Below are 21,517 nucleotides of genomic sequence, written 5' to 3' on the forward strand. Positions count from 1 at the left end.
TTGCTCCGAATTTACCCGGAGGATCCTCGCGGTAGAACGAGGCTCGGTCGGGCCGTTCTCGGGCCGGCGACCGTGCACGAGCCTCCAGGAAGCTGTTCCAGCCGGAAACACCGGCCCCCGCGAGCTCCGGAGGGGTGAGATTCTCGGTGAGAATAACCACAGACTTAACATCCCTAAAGACATTGCATCTCGTGGGCTTTTCTGTGTAGGCAAAAGGGGGTCCTCAGGACCCCTTGTACCATTTCAGTGTCGCGCCCGACGTTACCGATAGTTCGTCAATTTACGCGCGTTAGTGAGAACCGAATGTCCCGTTATACCTCGTTTTTACTAGGAACACTTCGTTCGATTTCGAGGCAACGAATGCTTTCGGCGCGTTCATTCAAACGGTGGAAATAGTATTCGTGACATATGTAACAATTATTTTTATTTCAATATGTGTAACTATTTCTGTTGATCACATAATCGGAGAAAGTATATTGCGATTAATCACCATTATAATCCTAGATTCTCAAATGCCGTTTGGTTCAATTTTGGAAAATGTTATTTTGACTTAATGTAAATGAGTACTTTCAAGTTCAATGAATTTATGAGCTTAATTGTGCGTGTACCCTTTTTAGGTCTAGATAAATAGTAGTTCATAATATTCGAACAATCTAAGTTGAGAGTTTAAGTCGCAATACCATCTTCCAACAATGATACCACTATTTCTTTTATTAGTACTCTTGGACTCCATAAGACATTGCTTTGTTATACAACATACAGAGAAGTAGTATACCTGAATGAAAACATATAAATTTTGTTTTAAGTAACGTGTGCATGTAATTTACTATTTCTACTTACGGGTCTCCTTGATTTGTCTCCACGTATTTTCATTAGGAAAATATCTCCAATCAATTGACTATAATACCATTACGATAATGTTAATAATAAATGAAATTGAATTTGGTAACATAGTAATAACTGAACGAACATGTTAATAGTAATGAATGTTCGCTATAATTCGTAATTCTGTTTTGCAAACATTATCAATTGACTGGAAATGATTTTCCATCGAAAACAAGTTTAAACACGCCATTAATCGAATAGGGTAAAATACATCAGTATTGAAGTGTTTCACTCGAAGTTCATTGACAAACATTACTTGTGATTTTCGACGACGAATTCTAACCTGCAATTTTGAACAACTGTTTATGCCTTTCTTAATATTTTCACCAAACAAAATGTTTATCAAGCACATTGTATTGTAAAAATTCATGTATCGAACAATGCACTCATTGGAAATTTCGAAACTTATAACAATCTAATATTTACCCAAAAAAATAAAAATTATTTTCAACAAGTCACTGAATATTCACATGATCGTTTAATTAAATTATTTACTGTAGAGTATCCAGTGCTGTAGATTTAGAAACAATCCGTTTCTGAATTCCGACAACTCTTAAAATCAGTGAAAAGAAATCCCTCGAATATTTTCGTACAAATCGAACGCGACAACGATGCATTTTTCAAGCTGACAACGCTGTAAAATCCAGTCACCTCGGCACATGCTTTTCGCGTTACAGTCTGACGTAGTTAGCTAGTCGATCGTTCCATTTCGATAGGGTTCGTCGTGATCCTGCGTCGAGTCGATAATTCAGAACTATGAACAGAAAGATGCATTAGCGTGTGATGTCTATAGGAATCTCGAGGTCTGTGGACTAACGCGAACGGGAGTTACCGCGAACGAACTATGGACCTGGGAGAGGTCGCGTGTTCCACCGTCAGGTGGCGGTAGCCTGAAAACAGTGGGACAGCGTATAAGAGACAGACACCCTGCAACGGGACTGTGTGTTTTTCACGGGATTGTTTTCCGCGTTTTCCCGCAAGCACCGTGCTCCCCGACGGTGATTTCTCGGCCGAGAGGTGAGTACACAAGGTCCATCGAATCATCGAACCCGAAATTGGCTCGGCAACTGCTCGCCTCGGCCCCACTAAACCTCGGAAATCCCGAATCGGGTCCGACCTTTTGTTTATTCGTGGCGATTTTTTCGCGACGGTTCGTCGCGTGATTTTCGACGGTTCTCGCCAGTTAATCCCAGGATTTTCTCTCTCGGTAGTTAACGCGCGTCCTGGGCTTTCTTACGAGCACCGAGTTGTCGTGATCCCGGCCACGATCGTCGAGATATCGCAGTTAATATTTCGAAGCGATTCCCCTCCGACCGAGAGAGAAGAGAGGCGCTCGCCGTGTGTATCCGTGTAAATGCAAAGTTTGTCACGTAATTTTTCTGACCGCCAGGGCCGCATCTATCAACCCCACTATTCCGGCCGGCCGATTGTCTACTCGCACCCAAAGACGAATTATGTAGCTTCTTTGGTTGGCGTGTGCTCTCAATTTGTTCCTGTCTCGTTTGTAAGAGGAAAGGTATTGTTTTTATTCGATTATTATTTTTTCGCGCGTACGTGTCCCTCCGATTATCATTTCAGTTTCGTTTCTCTCTGTTATGTGTCTCATCTAAAGATAAACGTTCTGACATGTGTTTATTCAGAAGAGTACACGTTGTTTTTGTTTGCTCGATGAAAAAAAATATGAAAAAAAAAATGATTAAATTTTATACCCGATACTGGCACTAGTTTATAAAATGATACTTTCTCCCTCGACTGATAATTGGTTTGCAATTTCATGTTACCGATGGAATTGCAGGAGCCCAATGTGGGTGGAAGTGAGATGGCATCCAGGGAAAAGAAACCCTTAGCGCCTTCCAAAGCAAAACAGAAGGCGAATAATGAAAGCGGCTTGTCATCGAATGAGATTAAAAGCAGAAAGGGTAAGACTCTGTCAAATCTGAAGCAACAGCAACTGGCACGTGATATCTTGGAGGCTGTGGCGACTGGCAGTCAACTTCCTCCGAAATTAGAGGCTAGCCTGCCGCGTAAGAAGGTCCTGAGGAACCTGAAGCGCAAGCAGAAGCTGAGAGTAGCGAAAGCAAATCTCATCAAGTCCAAAGTTCCGAGGAAGGTGGCCAACAGAAATTTATGCAGATTAACATCCGACGTCAAGAAAAGTGTGCGAACGAAACGAGTGAAACTGTCGGAGGAGAGCGGTGCTAAGACATTTGATAACAATTCAAAAGTTTTAGAACAACAGATCAGTGACATAGATTTCGAGGGTACAGGGACGGAAACAATTAATAGAAGTGCCAAGAATAATCTCAGGACCAAAAAGACCAAATTTGTAACAAAAAGTAGCGAAGAAATAGAAAACGAGGATACTCAAGACAAAGACACGGATTCTGTTGCTGGATCCAGCACCAAGAACAGTCCGAAATTTAGCAGGAAAGGTAAAGGTTCGGACAGTCCGGATTCTTTGACGAAAACCGTCAAGTCGACAAAGTTCTCTGGATTCAAAAGAAGCAATATCAGGGACAAGGACGTTTGCCCTAAGAGCACGGAAGCAGACGTGAAGTATACAAAAGGAAGGAAGAGTAATAACAGCAAAGACGTCGATTGCGGTAAGGTATCGAACGTCGACACGAAATTTTCAAAATCCCTCCTCGAGGCTAAAAGTTCCATAGATCTTACCATCGACGAGGTGATAGCTTCGATGTTGAGCGACTCGGAAATAGATAGTCAACAAGGGGTAACGGAGAAAATCGAAGGAAAAGTAACAAGAAGCAAGAAAATGCTGGTAGAGGACAACATAGTTCCTGACATTGAAATTAAGAAAGATCCAGACCGGGAGGAGACCAAAAGCATATCTGACGGGGAAAATTTAGGCACAGAATCGATCCAAAACGCGATCCAGTTACGGAAACGGTCGAACACGTCGATAGGTCAGAGAAGTTTAAGAAATGGTAAATTACGACAATCGGACGCCGGTCTGTCCTCCGATCTGGATCAAAAGAGACGTCGCACATTAAACTCGGACGACCCCAGCAATTTCGAAGTTATGGTAGACAACGTTACGGATAGCAATCTAGACACAGAGTCTTGCTTTTCAGAGTCTAGCGGCAGCGATCCTCATACGGTTCTCGTAGCAGCCAAAGATGAGCACTCTTTGAAGCAAGAAGCGCTGAAGAATTGCGACGACAGTTCCCAAAACGGATCTGAAACAGAGAACAATAATAACAGTGATCGAGTAGATAGAGTTAGCGAGATAGGACCCACTCTGCGCTCAAAAACTAAAGCCAAAAGTACAGAGGTCGACGTGAAAAATGACAATATTAAAGCGGAGTACACGAGAATAGCACCTAAGAGTACAGATGCAGCGCAGGAGGACGTAAAGAAAGTAAGCAATCTAGATCAAGTTAGGAAGGATAATATTTTAGCGAAGTTCGCGGATAAGTCCAAGAGTCGGAGGAGTAGTTTAAACATAGATATGAAGAAGACGGTCAACTCTTTTTATAGTACAGACAAATCGGACGGGAATCCGAAGTCCCAGATCGATCAGATGATAGAGAACATCAAGCTGACTATCGCGAAATCGATCGAAAGCAAGATCTTCGGGCCGGAGAAGGGTCTCGGGTTGAGCAAGAACTTCGAGGTGCCGAAGATCGAGGAGATCGTCGCGCCGTTGAGCACGGAGTCCCAGAAGCTCGGGCTCGAAGAGAACACGGACGAAGAGAAATCGGCTATCACGAAAAATGAGATGAAATCGGACAGTTCGGAAACGAACTCGGTACCAAAAGTGGCTGACACTGCCAAAGAAATTGAGAAACTAGTCATGGGTGATATCGAGCCAGCAGAAACTCATTCTCAAAATATCCAAGAAAGCGAGGCCGACGAGAACAACAGCGTGCACAACAACAATGCCTCCGAATCTGTGCAAGTCACGGAGAAGAACAGCACCGAGAACAGTTCGAAAACCGTGGAACAGTCTGAACAACCGAATGAGAATTCCGCCGCAATCGAGGAGCCTGAAAAGTGTACGGAACAAACGGAAGATCAAACGACGAAGACATTGGACGACGCCAAGAAAACGGTCCCCGTTAGGAAATCGCCGAGGATTAGCGACAAAGGTTCTCCGGAGTGTAGCGAGACTAAGAAGCCGAGCAAAGTAGTAGCAAACAGTAAAACTGTTCACAACGAAGAATCTCCGCACGAGGAATCGAGTAAACCCGTTTCCGAAGAGACTGCCCTGACGGAGGAGCCAGCGAAAGAGGTCTCCGAATCTTCTAAATCCTCCGCCGAGTCTGTTCCCCTCGAGTCTTCGAGCAACGATCCCGAAGAAGCAATCTCGCAGGTTCAAGAAAGCAAAGAGGATGAAGTTAAATCGAACGAGCAACCCGTTGAATCGAAACCCGAGAATCCGTCGACTGTTCCCGCGAACACGGAAGAAGCAGAAACATTGGAGAGTATTTCGAAAGAAGTGGAGAGACTGGTGGCAGGGGACCAGCCGAGCAATCAGCAGGAAACGGACACAACAGAGAACGTACAAGATAAAGAGGAGTCGAGTGTCGAAAACACGGCCGAGTTGTCCGCGCCTCAGACAATATCTAGCAACGACACGCAAGAGGCAGCTGCAAATAGCATAGCCGAAGAATTGGAGAAAACTGTCGAGCAAGAGAAACCGGAGTCAACGGAGAACGCCAAAGAAACTGAAGCTTCGAGCGTGGTGCAGGACACGGATAATTGTCACATACCAGACAGCCCTAACTCGAGTTCAGATTCGAAAGAGAACACGAATACAGACTCCAACGATACCTCTATTTCCGTTCAGGACTCCATTCAGGATTCCGTTCAGGATATTAAAGAGGAAGATGCGGAGAGCGACAAATGTAAAGAGGACAACGATGTAGCTAGCAGTCCCAGCGAGACCGTAGAGAAGAGTACGGATAAGAATCCCGAACATGTTGAATCGTCGACGGTGACGGAGAGTCCGGAGGAGAAGACGAGCAACGAGAAAGCGACGGAAGAGCAAAAGTCTGCCGGCGAGGAGAAGAAGAGGGTGTTGAGAGCTCGGGATAAGGCGAAGAAGGCTGAGAAAGGGCAGACGTCGTCGAGTAGGGAGCGCAACGACAATTCCAAGGGAAAAGCTGAGGAGGACGGTACTCAGAAGAAACAGAACGACGCCGAGGAAGACTTGGCAGAGGAGAAGACGGAGGCTCCAGCCAACGTGGAGGATCCCGAAGAGAACCAGAACAATGGCGACCTGGAGGCGAACGACTTGGACTCGAAAGCTCGCCCTCGACGCAGCAGGGAGCCGAAGAAACGCAAAGACGACCAGTCGGTGTCCCAGAAGAGCAAGAGACCGAAGCGAGAGGTGCGGAGGTCCGACCAGCAGAACAAGGAGGAGACCCTGCTGGACAACGAGGTAGCCACGATCAACGAGAACAACCGGTCGTTTTTGAACAAGTACAGCAGCGGGGCGGAATGCGCCGGCAACTTCAGAGGATTCTCCGAGGGAGGCAGAGGAAGCTTGGAAAAGCACAAAAACACAGCGGACAGCGCGCGCAGCAAGTCGGAGAACGACTTGGTGATCGCTAAAGAGCCTAGCAAAGAGAGCTGCGAGGACAGACTGTCGAGGAACTTGTCCGAGAATCATATGACCAAACAAACCGAGAACATTAGCATGCTGGACGAGGAGTGTAAACCGGCGAAGACGCCCGAGACCTCGCAGAAGGATTCGGACGAGACGTCCACGTCAGGCGAGTCGTCTAGCAGCGTGAACGTCGCTGTCAAGATCCTGGAGACGCCCGAGGACAAGGCCAAGAAGGAGTCTATCTTGAGATTGCTGGGCCTCGAATCTTTGGAGAAAGCCGCCGAGAGGTTGAACCATCAGAAGGCCAAAAAGGAACAGTACACCGGCACCTTGAAGACCGTGATCAGGGTGCAGAAGGAGAAGGAGAGGGACAAGAGACGGTCCAGGTCGCCGTTGAAGATGGTGTTGAAGCAGGGTCGTGGGGACGGCGAAGGCGATTCACCAGAGTTCTACACCATTCAAAAGGAGGTAGGTGTCGATCACTATATCAGCAGATGTACGTGTGATTCGTCAGCAGAAAACTTCTTAATAAATATGTCCTTCTTTCGTTTTCAGTTTGGAACCAGTGGTTTGGGCGATAGCAGCTCTGGTGCGAACCGAAAGTTCTCTACTAACCACAGACACTCTTGCGGTAATCCTGGTTGCGGGAATAACTACATTCTTAATCGTTCCCTTCTCCACTGCTTTATTAAACAAACACGTGTCCTTGTACCCTGTTCAAGCCCTAGAATCGCGGAGAGAACTGTTTGACTCTGATATTCGCGATGAAACGAAGTATATTTGTCGTCACTTGAAAATAATCAAGGATGCAGGTTCACATTTTCAAAGTTAACATTACGTTTACGTTAACGGTGACTATTCTGCGTTATTTTCTAAAAATAACAAGAACGTGTCTATCAAAATTTTTAGCCATTTCTTAAATAATACATTTCTAGGATAATTCCTCATGGATGCATCGTTACAATCTCAATAATTGTAAATTAAAAATATTAGAACCCATCATTTTGACAGGTCTCGTAAACCTGTGTTAAATAAAACATTTAAAAGGTTGAAGATCTATTGGATCGGTGTTCTTGCATCTCGTGTCAAACAGTTTTTATCCCTCTCCAACCCTGCAAGTGTTTATAACAGTTCTCCTTTTTTTTTTTTAATAACAAGCATGCTACTCCGTGCTACTGCTTCAAAGATCAAACCGATTCATTTTTTAACCCTCCAACTCTCCTTCCAACAAATAATAACATTCAACCTCGGTTCAGTCCACGATCCGAGAGCCTCGAGAGAGAAGTGCTGTGCGTAATCGTCTATCCTTTTTTATCGCTACAGACGAAGACAACGAGGACGTTGCACCGAAGGATCGTCAGTCTCTTGTGATTCCAGAGAAGTCCTCTTCGTTCTCCATTCACCCGGGTCGTCTCTGCGCGGACGTCTGTTGCTATTGTTTCGGGAAGTTCGGTTCCTTAGATACACCGATGCATCTGGCACAGATGAAGTCCGACGAAAGACGAAAGAAGATCCTGAACATCGAGCGACACCTTACCAAGGACTCTTGCTTGTGCGACGCTTGCTATCGTCATGTCGACAGAAAGGTGCATTTTCTTCGATTTGTTGGCGAAGCTGTGCAAAAGTTATTTCGAATAACAAATAAACCCATTTATTCGTCATTCGAATAAGAATTTATTCGAGTAACGCCCAACTCTGATTTTTTAACTGAATTTTCCAGACTCGCGATCATTTTCGCCAGAATCGTTGCTAAATAAGATTATTGTCCACAGGCGAACACGAGTCCAACGAACATGCAGACCAAACCGCAGAAACAACACCGACAGCTGATGGTGTCCAAGTGTTCGGCCCGCGACTGCAGGGATGCCGCGAGACATCACGTGAAACGCCGTTGGTTGCTGAAGATAAAAGCCGGTTTGCAAAAACAGGTGAGTAGTACGCCTCGGACGAAGGAACCTTTCCTTCGGTACACAACGAGACACTTTACGTTCTAACGAGCCACTCCGCTGCTATCCACAGGTGGATATCGATTGGGAGTCCAGTCAACACACCTCCATGTCGTTTTGCGTCAGTCATTACTCGAAGATAGAGCGATTCTTGACCTGTGCGCTCTGCAAACGTCGGCTGGCGAGAAACTACACCCATCAGCTGGCGAACGCGGAGACCGACGAGCTGAACCAACTACTGGGACAACAGGGCGTTCCTGTTGTGCTGGCCGCTGGTACCTTCGTTTGCAAGCTGTGCCGTTACTTCACGCAGCTCCAACTCAAATACAAGGACGTCGAGAACATGAACATGAGTCATCGGTCCTTCTTCAAGAATTATCGCAAGAGGTAAGGTCTTGTGTGGTTAGACGATTACATAGCAAGTTTCTCTTAGGGTACGAACAGATTGGTGCTATGTTCACGCTGAAGCAATTATCGAGCAACTGTTTGTCGCTTTTTGTTGTCTTCTTCTTCTGTTTTTATTCTAGAATCAGTGACCACTATTTTCATACATCCTGTACGCTCGATTTTCTCGTTTAGAATTCTACACTACCATGATATCGAGGTCCTGGACAATGAGGAGGACGAGTTGTCATCGCAGAACCAGTCCAAGGACAAGGAGAAGCGGAAGAAGAGCAAGTGCCCGGCGCAGTCGAAGAGCGGTACCACGAAATCCCCGGACGCTACGGTCAACTCCATCTCGGAGAAGTCGACGCCCGAGCTAGCCAAGGTCGAGGGTGTGATCTCGGAGACGGACAACGAGACTAATCGCGCGACGAAAGCGAATTCGACGAACGAGGTGATCGTGCCCGGGGACGTGCAGTACCTAGGCCTCGAGAGCACGGTGGAGAAGTTGAAGAAACGCAAGCTGCTCGAAATGCACTCGTACAGTACCGGGTCGGATGCGACGATATCTTGCGACAGCCCGAACGAGGTGGTGGAGATCCTCGCGATGGATAAAGAGGTGACCCTGACCAGATTGCCAAAGAGACCGAGGACAAGCAACGACATCACGCCGGTGGTGCAGCGGCTAGGCGCGAACCCGTCGATCAGCGTGCGTACCTTGTTCCCCGGTGAGGAGGAGATGAACCTCCACGCGAACATCGAGTTCGCGAACGTGCGGGAGATCACACCCCAGGGCTGGGAGAAGTGCGCCACAATGATACAGTATGACAGGGACACGAAGCTGCTCTGGCAAGAGCTACAGAGACCGTACGGGAACCAGAGCTCGTTCCTCAGACATTTGATACTTCTAGAGAAATATTACAGGTCTGGCGACCTGGTGCTGGCTCCGAACGCCTCGCGGAACGCGATCAATTACTCCACGTCCGTTCAGAACAGACTGATATCGTACGAGGGTCCGGAGAAGATGGACGAGCCGATCATGGAGCCGATTGCCTCCGAGTACCACAATTCTCGGCGTCTGAGCGGAGGTTACGTGCTCGAGAGGGACCGGCTGGCTCTGCCCGGCACCAGCACCATGAAGACTGCCACGACGACCACGGCCTCGCAGCAATCGGCGAAAGGCAGTCCCTCGCGCGTCCTCAAACTGAATTCCGGCGTGTCGATCATCAAAAAGCCGCCGCCGAATTTGCAACGATTGAACCTGCCGTCCACTAGCAACGCCACGAACGGCAACGTGAAACGAAAAGACGGCGGCCAAAAGGCGTCGCCGGCCTCGTCCGGCAGCGGCAAGGTGTTCCAGATGAGCGAGCCCGAGTTCAAGCGTCTGCAGACCTTGAAGAAGCAAAAGCAAATGCTGACGGAGAAGTCGATGGGTAGCACCGGGGCGACCGGCGCCACGGCCGGCACGAGTTCCTCCTCGCCACCAAACTTGAAGTCGACGCAGTACCAGAAGGCGCAACAGCTGGCCGCGCACACTCAGTTCCAGAAACATCTAAGGATGCAGCAGGAGATGCTTAGCCGGCAGAGCAGGGGCGACTTCGAGCCGTTGATCTGCGACGTACGCTCGTTGGCGAACGAGAACAGCCCTACTCAGAACCTGCTGCACAACCTGAACCTGCCAAAGTCGATACAGGTCACCACCAAATCGTCCAACCAGATCCCGATATTGCCGAAGATCCCGAAATCGCTGACGGTGATACCGCAGACCGTCACCAGACCCGCCGACAAATGAGTCAGAGAAAGAAAGAAGGAGAGACTATGAGACAAGACAAGGTGGACGCTCGAGATTCGCTAGACAGAGCGGACAGTAAGTAGCTAGACAAACACGTTGTTATATCTTTAGACGAAAAAGGGCGTCCTCTGCGAAGGAACCATTTCGTAGGCCGCGCGACGAATCGGCTGCGAATCGAGGATCCGGGCCAAGCCGAGCCGAGCCGAGCCGAGCCGAGCCGAGCTGCGGAATCGGCTCATCTCACGGCGCGCGCTCGATGGCGCCGAAACGGACGGAAACCGCCCACGATGGAAGCGAGACAATATCTGCCTTAATCGAGCGCATCGTTTGCTACTGCGCTCTGGAAAAAGCTCAAAAAACATATACGACGCGCGCGTCACGGGGCGCGTCGTCGATTGAATATTTTTCTTCGTCGACCTGGCCGCGCGTACGTTATATAGATAGAAATATAGGAGTTACGAAACGAAGATAACAGAGTACGGATATCACGAGGAAGTTAGAGGATACTCGAAGAGACACTAACGGAGATTTAATTACACTAACCAACCAAAGCATCGACGTGTGTATGTGTGACCAGGAGTGATATATAGATGAAAGGAACGAAGGAAGCTAACGAAATTAGGGAACACGGTCAGGTAAAGAGAGAGAAACGCAGCGAATTTGTGTGTGTGTATATATATGTGTGTGTACACCCGTTTCCGGGGGAAGGTGGAAGTTGGAAGGAAGTGCCTAAAGTGTGTCGCGAAACGAAGTCGTTAGTTTTTAATGACAGAGTATATCGTTGAACGGATTCGAAACACAGTATACATATATATATATATAGATAGTATGTGTACAGTATGTCCGGTTTGAATCGTCCACGCTAATCGGTTCTCCCGAATTGTTACAAATGCAAATACACGTTTTAGACGAAGGTTGCAAGGTATCGTGTCGCAATGATTAGACTGCGGATTTTATGGATTTATGACAAAAATGAACTCATCGAATGCACAACGATAGAAACATTAAAAGAATTTAAAAGTAATGTCGTATTGTTTTCAACTCAATAACATTATCAATCTCTTGTACTATAGTTTTGAGCGAGACTCACGATGGAGACTTTAGACAGAATCTGCTAAATATGTGTTGTCGCTAAAAGAAGAAACAAATGTTTATGCAGCTCCCGTATTTTGTATTTAACACGGACAATTTTTTACTTTACATAGAAATCCGCAATCTAGTAATGATAGTTGTTTGACTTTGCGATGACCTTGGGGAGTCTCGCGATGGTCACGCTAGAATTTTCGAATGGAACTTTCTAGAGCCAACATACGATATTCAAAATCTGACCGTGCGACCACCTCGAAGTGTCTTCGAATCTTAGTGTAAGTAGATCGTGTAACAAAGAAAATATAGACTACCATTTAGCTTTTACAGGACTCTCCAAGGTGATCTCAAAGTCGAATAGTTATCGTCGCAATACCATAACGTCGGTGGAGCTATTCATGTACTCTGCGTGCCTCACAAGAACTCCTTTGCCAGGAATGTGGCTGTAAGCCGTCCGATTTGGTCATTCCACACGCGTTTTCGGTTCTAACCAAATTGTTGGCTAAAGTCTGTGACGTCAGAGCCTAACCATTGGATGCGAGCGAGGACCCCGTTTGCCCCGGTGTCGTCCCGCGAGACTTCTTGCGTGGCACGGAGAGTACATACGTCCGAAGCATTTGTTCTGTGATTTTGATACTTTGGCATAAGATCGCGTGTACACGTTTGAAGCGGACACACTGTGTATCGAAAGCAGTAATAACAAGAATAACGGGTGGGAGGAGGGGGGGGGTGGACGGAGGATTTTCCGACGGAAGGAAGCAGGCAGAGAGGAAGAGAAAAGAAATTAAGTGGACGGGAAGAATGGAGACCGGAAACCCCGAGACTGCTTCTGGCCGTTTCGTTTCCTCGCTCGATCCGAAAGGGATCCTCCTCCTTAGATCAAACGTATCGATAGAAATATTAATAAAGATATGCATATGTATGCGATTCCCACGAGTGACGGAACTGATCTTTTTGCCTTGCTGTTATCAGTACTTGGGGTACTCACTGCTAGACATATCGTTGTTCCACTTTCTTCGGGAGAGAATGAGAGAGCGAGAGAGAGAGAGAGAGAGAGAGAGATAAAGTGATAACTGGAAGGAAATCGAAGAAGTGGAAATTTCGTTCCTTTTGTCGAAGGCGTCCGAGGAGAAAAAGTCGAGCATACACGCGGCGCCGGTGTGTTTCATCGTGCACCGGATGTCTCGGCCAACTCGCACTCGCCTTGAACCGCGGCCGTACGTTGCTCCCGACCGTGCATGTGCGAGCAGACATGGCGGGAAATCCGAAAAAACACAGTTTCGAACCGATTCCTTCTAAAATCTGAAAAGCATCCTGAACACGTTAACCGGGCGAATCGGTGTCGACGAAACTTGTGCCCGCGTTCCCTCGTTAACGTAGCGTTCTCGGGAGACCGTGTCGAGCCGTGTAGACGTTCTTTTCAATTGCGTAACCCACCGCCGGCGGTGCCCGGGTCTATTTTGACCGTTGGTATCAAAATTGTCATACAATTACTCTATTTAAGACGACTAAACGAAAGGAACATATATGCTGGATTAAAAATAATAAAGGAACTAATGGGTCTACAGGAAGAACCTTCAAAAAATATATTTAATAAATTTATAAATAAAGCTAAAACTGTCCTGAGCATTATCAATTGTACTGTCATAACCACGTGGCCACAAACGAATGGGCAGGGTGAGGGGGAAAGTTGGGCATGAAAGCGAGACGTTAAGGAGAGAATACACCGGACAAGACACGATCGACTCCTGTGATAAACGCGATTACAAAGTAATTTAGATTAATGTAGATACAGAAATGCGGTTAAATGCTTTTTCATAAACGAGCAAGAACGGAGTAATATATGACGACGAAACTTGATGGAATCTAGTGGAGGAGGACAAATTGACTTGTCTTCCCTGGTCAACTGATTAGCGTGATCTAGAATAGCGAGGAAGAAAGGTGTCGTCCCCCCTGTTGGTTAAAGTTATTCGAGGACGTCCTTTATATCGGGAGAAATGTGATCAAATTTCTGCACGGTCGGGAGTGGTCGAGATCGTTCCGAATCGTGAGTGGCGAGACACCCGGTACATCCTGTTCGTCATTGGTACATACATATACATACATATATATGTATATATATGTATATATTTTGTCTACCTGGAAAACGTTTCGGAGGTATAGGAGGTGTCGCATGCCGCGACGCTCCGCGGAAATCAATTGTACATTAGAAAAAGAAGAAATATATATTTTGGCCCGCTCGCCAGAGGAGAGCGCATAATGACGACTTGTAATTAATTCTAATCGCGAAACGAAGGGGAAAGAGTTAGCGGGCGATTGTTGGACGAGCGGAGTTACGAGATAATTGTTGATTGTGTGACATGGTAAACACACTCTGAATAGGTGTAGATCTACGCCCCGAGCTTATTTATTACGTTAACTGCACACATACGTATGCGTATACGCACGTGTATAAATTATCCATCTACGTGCAAACGTACACGTGCGTATAAATATATGTATCTGTGTATGTATATACGTATGTATATGTACATATATATACGTTTCTATTGCATTGTATATAACTTGATAACTATTTTCTAGTTGATAACCGATGATGATTATTATTAATATTACGATTATTATTATTATTATTATTATTTCAATTATTCGATTGCTACACGCCACGACGTATTCGGTCGTGCAGGATTCCTTTATCGATCGTGTAACGCGATGGATCGCGCGCGGATCAAACGAGTGCGAGAGAAAAAGAAAGAAAGAAAAAGCGGGCGAGAGAGAGAGAGAGAGAGAGAGAGAGATTTTGAGATTTCCACGGTTCTTCTCTTTTCTTTTCCTCTTCTACAACACTTCTTCTTCGTCTTTACATTGTCGCCACGTGAAGATCGACGCGAGAATCGAGGCTCGACGTCCGAGCTTCGAAACCCAAGTTCTACTATTCGTTCGGTCGTGTTGTGTACCATTTAGAATCTACTGCCTTAACGAAAGTGACTAGCGTCGTTATATATCGATATTGTACATAGCCCGAGAATGATTTTACATGACGAAACAAACGATTTAATCTTAAGGAATAAATGTAAATCACCTCGTTACACAGAATTCGAGACGCGGGAAGAGCCAGGTATCGAAAACTTTTATAACGGCGATTCCGGTTCTCGAAATGGTTACGAACCATCACTCTTCCGAATAACTGTTACGAGGAACCGACATTTTCAACTATTATCTGTTCTTATTACTATATACGTTCTGAAAGGATTTTCTTGTGATCGATATTACTATATTACACCCGCAGATCACCGTATATGTGCATGTATTTTTACTATAAAATCATTGCAAACGAATTATATCGATTCCTTCTTTTTCACATCTACACTCGACACGTTATATTATGCAAAATAGAAGCAACAAAGCAGAAGTTTTAATTTTCACTTCGTTTCATATCGTAGTTAATATAACAATATACTAAACACGATTGTACATGTTCAAATTTGTCTAATACTTCGCCGCGCGTTTTTCTGTACGCTCAAACGAATCGTTAGAATATTATTTATGATAGAAATCGAAATACGAACGATAATTGATAGTTGTAAATTCCGGTTGTTCGTAACAGTTGTTGAAAGATTCGTCACGACTGTTTCTATTGGAACCTTTGTCTAACAGTTTTAAACAGTCCGGAACCGTTCCGACCCCTGGTGGGGAACAGGATCGAGCAACGAAACACAACGTCGATTTATCGATCGGTCTCGAGGACTGCGAGAGGGTGACTAGTTTCTCGAGGAAGAGAAATCGGGGGGAGGGGCGGGATATTTTCACTTTTGAACCGATCGTGTCTCCGATCTGTTCAATGGAAACTGCCTTTAGTATTCGAAAACAGGGAACATCCGTAGACTTCTCTTCCGTTGGTTTCCCTGTTTTCTTCTTTACGTTCGAACGGTCGCCGTTTTACTTATGGCGACCCCTGGGCCCGTTTGGGACCCGGCATCATACAGCGTTTCAAATTCGTCAGAAGTTATTAACGGAAAGCGAATTTTTGTGCAAAATAAAAATTGCCTGAATGAATTGCAAGATATAGAAGCCAAATAGACATGAGTTCTCTTCTAAATCATTGTAAGACATTGAAAATAATGCAAAAGTGTTTTTAAATTCTTTAAATGTCTTTACTTGTATCCGATCTAACAGGTTTTGCCATAAGTCCATAAAATCCGCAGTTTAGTTGTTACAATACATCTCAGAACTGACATAAGTTGACCGCGGATGTTGCATATTTCTGGCAAAAATTGGTGTGATTTCAGATAACAGGAAAATTAGAAAAAATTTTTAAAAATTAATAAAAACAAAAATAAATTCCCGTTCGATATTGTACAAAGATATGCGATCAAGGAAGCTTCCGGTTCGAGGATTCGTTGTTCACCGTTCGCACTAGTTACGTGTTCAAGCTCGAACGCGATCGGTCCAAGAGTGTGTGTCCCTCGGTTTCTATTTGAAAAAAACGTCTAATGTCGGCTGTGTCGAGCTAGTGTACGAGATAGGTTCATAGCGTAGCTTTCGAAGGAACAAGACCGGAGATTCTTCGTTACAGTGACCGTAACAGTGCCGCGAAATTTATTTAACCCTCGTACACTGTTTCGGAAATTTTCTAAATTTGCATCTCCAGAATTACATTGGATCTCAATTCAGGAAAATATCAAAATTTCATAGAACGGAAACTGAAAAGTCAAGATTTGCCATAGTCGCAGCTAGCTTTATCTCTTTCCGGTTAAAAAACCATATAATTTAATGTTACGATGCGACGTTTAAGTTGGCTCTGTTCAAAATGGCGGCGGGTCATACTCTTAGGAAGAATTGTTAGCCGACACTGTACTCTTCGAAACAAATTAACCCGTTGACCACGTAATTTTTATAGTGATTCGCGAATTCTATGAACATTTTGCTGCGTAAAGCACGGACGCAACGTACATTATAATAGACCGATAAAAGAGAAAACAACGGAAATCAGTGGACGGAAAAGTCGGACATGACCGACGAGTTAACTCGTGCTCCTACGTTATTAGGTTAACAGCTAATTTCGTCAAGAGTCTGACGACACGCTCCCGGGTACGGTCTTTGCAATCCCGACGATCACATTGTATCATAGCGCGCTCGGCGTTCCTCTTAGTCATCCGAAGATTTAGCAACGCGTTTCTCGTACTTGGAGTCAAACTACTGTCCCAAGGGCGCCGTTGATTAAAGCCGGCAAAATGTACAGGGTGGACGAAAATTCACGCATAATTCATTATTCGTCTGAAATGAGCGTTCGTTGATCTTCTTCGTTCGATCGAGCGCCCAACGATTGGTCTTTTGCATCACCATTTCTTTCGTAGAACTCCTTCATCGTTATTTCTGAAAAGAAACAGGATATTTACATTATTCATCACTTCCTTTGAAAAAGTTCCTTTAATCTTTCTCGTGCGATGATATCAAGCCTAATTTATTTGAAATGGAGCAAGTTACTTGGTGTTCACTTCGTAGTCAAAATAAGTCGCCATATACAGACTATAAATACAGGCCATTCGTCCATAAAGAAAAGCATTAATCGTGAACGGTTAATTTTTAATCGAAGTCGAGTCGAGATTATTTCCAGGGAATTATGCGGGTCAGAATGATTTCCACCCTGTTCATCGAAACTAAAGAGATTATTTCGCAGCAGAGCATGGCTTCCTCGAGAGGTAGCTTCGGCTTCCGGTTTCTCGAAATGATTCTAGCCATTACTCACATGTAGACCTCGTGAAACGAATCAAGATAGATTTGTATTATTCGCACGAACATTGAATCTGTTCGTACTGCACCGGTTGGACGAGTGTTCCAACGAGTATTATCCGACAGGTGCAGTACACAAAACCAACTTAATATTCAAGCATACTTTGGTACCCTTGGTTGCGAGAAAAAGTGAAATTGCTAGAACAATTCTTTCGCTTGAAGATTCCTTGATCGACACCGAACGAATATGTATAAACTGCGAACATTATGTGTTTATGGCAAAATTGGAGAACTCAAATGCAAAACTGAAAAGACATTAACACGTTGAATGCCACGTCGGTCATATATGGGTGACACTATTACTCGTCAAAGTCTAATAAATTAATTTTTATAGTGGTACAGTCGAGTAGATTAATTTGGATTAGGATATGGAGGGTGTAGTTAAAGGAGCACCTAGTACGATAAATTTCGTCTTAACTGCTTTGGTTCCATTAATTAGATTCTTTTGATTTTGTGGAAGATTTTTAGAATTCCGGCAGTGAACGTGTTAAAAGAATTTGAGAACGTTGTTCCATTATTTTTCGACTTTCTCTGATGGTTTCGAGGGAAAACACATTTCCATTGAATTTCGGTGACTTGTAATTCATTTAAACAATTTTTATTGTGTTCTAGATATGTGTTTGCGCGTATAATGGAAATCCGTTTTGATTCGCGCGAGGCATCGTCGATCGAATCATCATTAGCCGATCGATCGTTGCCGGAAACGGGTCGGATCGGATCGAATTGTATCGAATCGAGGAGCGACGGTTTTCGAAAGTCAAGAAACAGCACACGACACCGTGTCCGTGAGACGAAGTCGCAGCGAAGAGACCGAGCAACTTCGTGCTTGCTCGTGTAATCTAATCTGGAAAAACGTTCACGTGGCGACACGTAAAAAATGGCGTACGTACACACATACACACATACACACACGAAGGACATGGATACTGTTCGGTAGCCGTGCATCCACGTTTGCGAGCTCACGTACGCGTGAACGGTAGGAAAGCATGTCTACGTGGGTATTATATGTATATTAAAAATATATATAATACTGAACGTTACGACTATATAAGTACACATGCATGCGTACTCGGTGTCCACGTGTACGTATACATGTGCACGTATACGGCAGAAAAAAAATGTAATACAAAAAAGTACTTGACAGTACATTATACATATAAAATGCTCTATTTTATTAAGGATATTTTTGATATATCTATATCCATATATACATATATACGTATATATATACATATACACACACACTTATATATATATATATATGTATATACATATATATATATGGAGAGAAATAAAAATTATAAATATATGTATATCGAAACTATGCGAGATCACCGATCGAATAGGATATTTGACGATCAGTGTAATTATTGTTATCAGCGGCCGATCGCGTCTGAGGAAAGTCGCGCGGCCATTTTACCGAGCGGTGTGCAGTGCGTGTCGAACCGTATTTTTCTATTCGGACTCCTTGGGACCCTAATCACAGCAACGATTGTTGACGGTTTCTCCGCTTTGTTTCCCGTGGAGAGAGCGGGCACGAGAGAGTGAGTGAGAGAGAGAGAGAGAGAGGGAGAGAGAACGCGATCAAGCTGCGATCCCGCTCGGATTTGTCGTTTCTCGTCCGCGGAAAAATCGTTAATCTCTTATTTATTCGTGTTTTACCGCATGATGTCTCGCCCCGACTGTACTTCTCTTCTCAATTCTGATCCTTTCCTTCGCATCCTTTTCCCCCCTCCCCCGCTCGGAGAAACGAAGGAACACGCGAAACAGATAAATTCGGATAGTTTTTTATAAGTCGTTGTTGTAAAGAGATAATTGTTACTGCCCCGTGTTTGTTATGTCCGCGAGAGAAAGGTGTAGGCGATATGTCCGTTCCTTCGTTCGAGAGCACGGGTCTCTCTCCTCTCCCCCCCCCCCCCCCCCTCTCTCGATATACACATCGCACTGAGACCTTGCGGGATCCTTTCATTCTTTGCCCGTTTCTCTTCCACTCTTCGTTCCCTTTAACGTAACAGCTAAACATTTAACTGATGCGTATTCGATTATTGTAAGAACCTGTGTATCGATTACAGTTTTGCGTTAAAATATACCTTTTTTTCCCCTGAAACTGGAGTACGTCGAATCAATTCTTTCTGAGAACTACAGTCTGCTTTTCGAAAAAACAAAGACACCCGAGATACGGGAAATAGTTGTAACGGTTATCAACCCCGCTCGTATTATCTGCAACAATTTTTCGGATTTCAAAGAAAATCAGTTCCGCGGTCAGACGAATGTTAAATGTTACAACGTTCACATACACGTACGAACTGATTTTTCAAGCGGTTCGAAAAATTTGGAACCGGAGCTCTTATCCAGAATTGCTACCGCCTAATTAGTTTCGAACGTTTGCTCTGAAACAATTCCTGCCTACCTATTAACCCCTTGCAAAAATCAAGTTTGTATTTATATTCTGTTTAAAAATGGAATTTTATTTCTATAGAAATTAAATTAAATTAAATTTAAGAAATAAAGTTTCTATAGAAATATTTCGCAGCTTTCGCAGTTAACAAATATTGAGAGCCTTCCACTTGAACATATTGAAAATGGTTTCATGGTTCTCGATGTGTAAAATATTTGAACAGCTAGAAATATTCGTGAAATTATGAAAATCAATGGTTTCCTCGTTTCGAACAGCTCGCGTTCGAATTTCCTCCGCAGTTCTAGGCACGATGCATGTTTCCTGAAAATGGCGGACGGGAGTCGAGAACGATCGGACGCGCGAGTCAAAAATGTTTCGTCCACGCAAACTGCATACTCCTCGGCAAATGATCGCTCGCGAGTGTGCACGGATCGCTGTACACAAAGGAACGTGAGAAAACGCGGGAGGGGAAGGAGAAGAGAGAGAGGTTCTATGCGTATGTGTCTGTAAACGTGTGTGAGCACGCGCGCGCGCGCGTGTGTGTATGTGTATGCTTACGTGTCTGAAGAACAGTGTGAACGAACTGAATTTAAGTTTTAAGAATTCTATTTTTGTGATTAAAAGAGAAAAAGTGTAATTACTGTAGTCGGGTGGGGATAGGAATCGTCGAATGACTTTTTGCCGGAAAGAACGCGCGAACATTGGTTTCTTTGTTCCTTTTGAAATTCTCGTCGGCGACACGAGTAGCCGCGGTAAAAATAATGCCGGGAGCCCGGCAGCAGCGGTTCGAGACTTTTCGCTAGTAGTCGATCCAGAATTGTGGACGGCCGGAGAACCGTTAACGCTCCGGGAACATGTGTCTGACAACATACGGTTCTGTTTCTACTGGCAGTAGACGCGACTACGTTTGCCGGGACACGCGAAAGAACCGCTTGCTGGGGAAACCGGATTCTTTCGCGCCTGCGAGAACGCAACGCGGTACTGCACGGCTTTTGACTAAACACAGTTCCTTGAAACGACAGACGATCAGTCGGGCTCGACTGCCATTCGCTCCTCGTAACGCGTAATATAACGTTGAAATATTTTTCGAGATGCTTTCAATAGAGGAAAAAATCATTCGACGTTCCCTCGCGGAGAAGAGATATTTTTGAAAATTGCGTAAACCGAGAGATGCGACAGAATTATGGTCTTTCTTAGCAGATACTATTTTATTACGTGAAAAGCGAGACGAAAGATATATACATATGCGAAGAACAAAAAAGCAATACGAATGAACGAGAGAGAAAGAGTAAAAAAACGCTGCGAACACTGTGTGTATGTGTGTGTGGGGTTGGTTTTTGTTAAACTTGCATATCGCAATGGCGTCAATTTCACCAAACAACGCTGCTGTTTCTCGACCAACTTCAAAAGACGCTTCGCGCGATCGCGGAATCGACCGATACAAGCGAGTGCGCGAAGCGTGACGCACGTATCTCGAATCGATCTGTTCGGCGCATGGTTCTGTCCCTTACTTCAGAGAGACTCGTGCACGCGTTGACAGTCCGGCACTTCACGTCGAACAAGAGAGATTATCGTTGGCGTGTGAAACCCGAGGTTCGATTGTTTTCATGATATCTCGAATTTCGAACACATCGATCGTTCCCCGTGGAACGCGCGGCACC

The 21,517-nt window shown here is 44.9% G+C and overlaps 1 protein-coding gene and 1 long non-coding RNA gene across 5 annotated transcripts in view; one reads left to right on the forward strand and one right to left on the reverse strand.

Moving 5' to 3' along the window:
• The window catches only part of LOC143356414 (uncharacterized), a 175,316-nt gene that overhangs the window by 16,701 nt on the left and 137,098 nt on the right, over positions 1–21,517 (reverse strand). The window lies entirely within an intron of this gene.
• On the forward strand, positions 27–19,789 carry East (enhanced adult sensory threshold). Of its 4 annotated transcripts, XM_076792054.1 has the most exons (9): positions 27–146; positions 1,679–1,902; positions 2,276–2,401; positions 2,681–6,925; positions 7,013–7,088; positions 7,781–8,043; positions 8,230–8,385; positions 8,477–8,790; positions 8,983–19,789. In XM_076792054.1, exons 4-9 carry the CDS (start codon positions 2,705–2,707, stop codon positions 10,577–10,579), a joined length of 6,627 nt encoding a protein of 2,208 aa, XP_076648169.1. In that variant the 5' UTR covers positions 27–146; positions 1,679–1,902; positions 2,276–2,401; positions 2,681–2,704; the 3' UTR covers positions 10,580–19,789. The 4 variants fall into 4 exon arrangements, with proteins under 4 accessions (XP_076648169.1, XP_076648170.1, XP_076648168.1 ...); XM_076792055.1 differs by lacking the exon at positions 2,276–2,401; XM_076792053.1 differs by lacking the exons at positions 27–146; positions 1,679–1,902; positions 2,276–2,401 and having other exon boundaries at positions 2,669–6,925.

This window comes from Halictus rubicundus, chromosome 8, assembly GCF_050948215.1.
Source record: "Halictus rubicundus isolate RS-2024b chromosome 8, iyHalRubi1_principal, whole genome shotgun sequence".
Taxonomy (NCBI): Eukaryota; Metazoa; Arthropoda; class Insecta; order Hymenoptera; family Halictidae; genus Halictus; species Halictus rubicundus.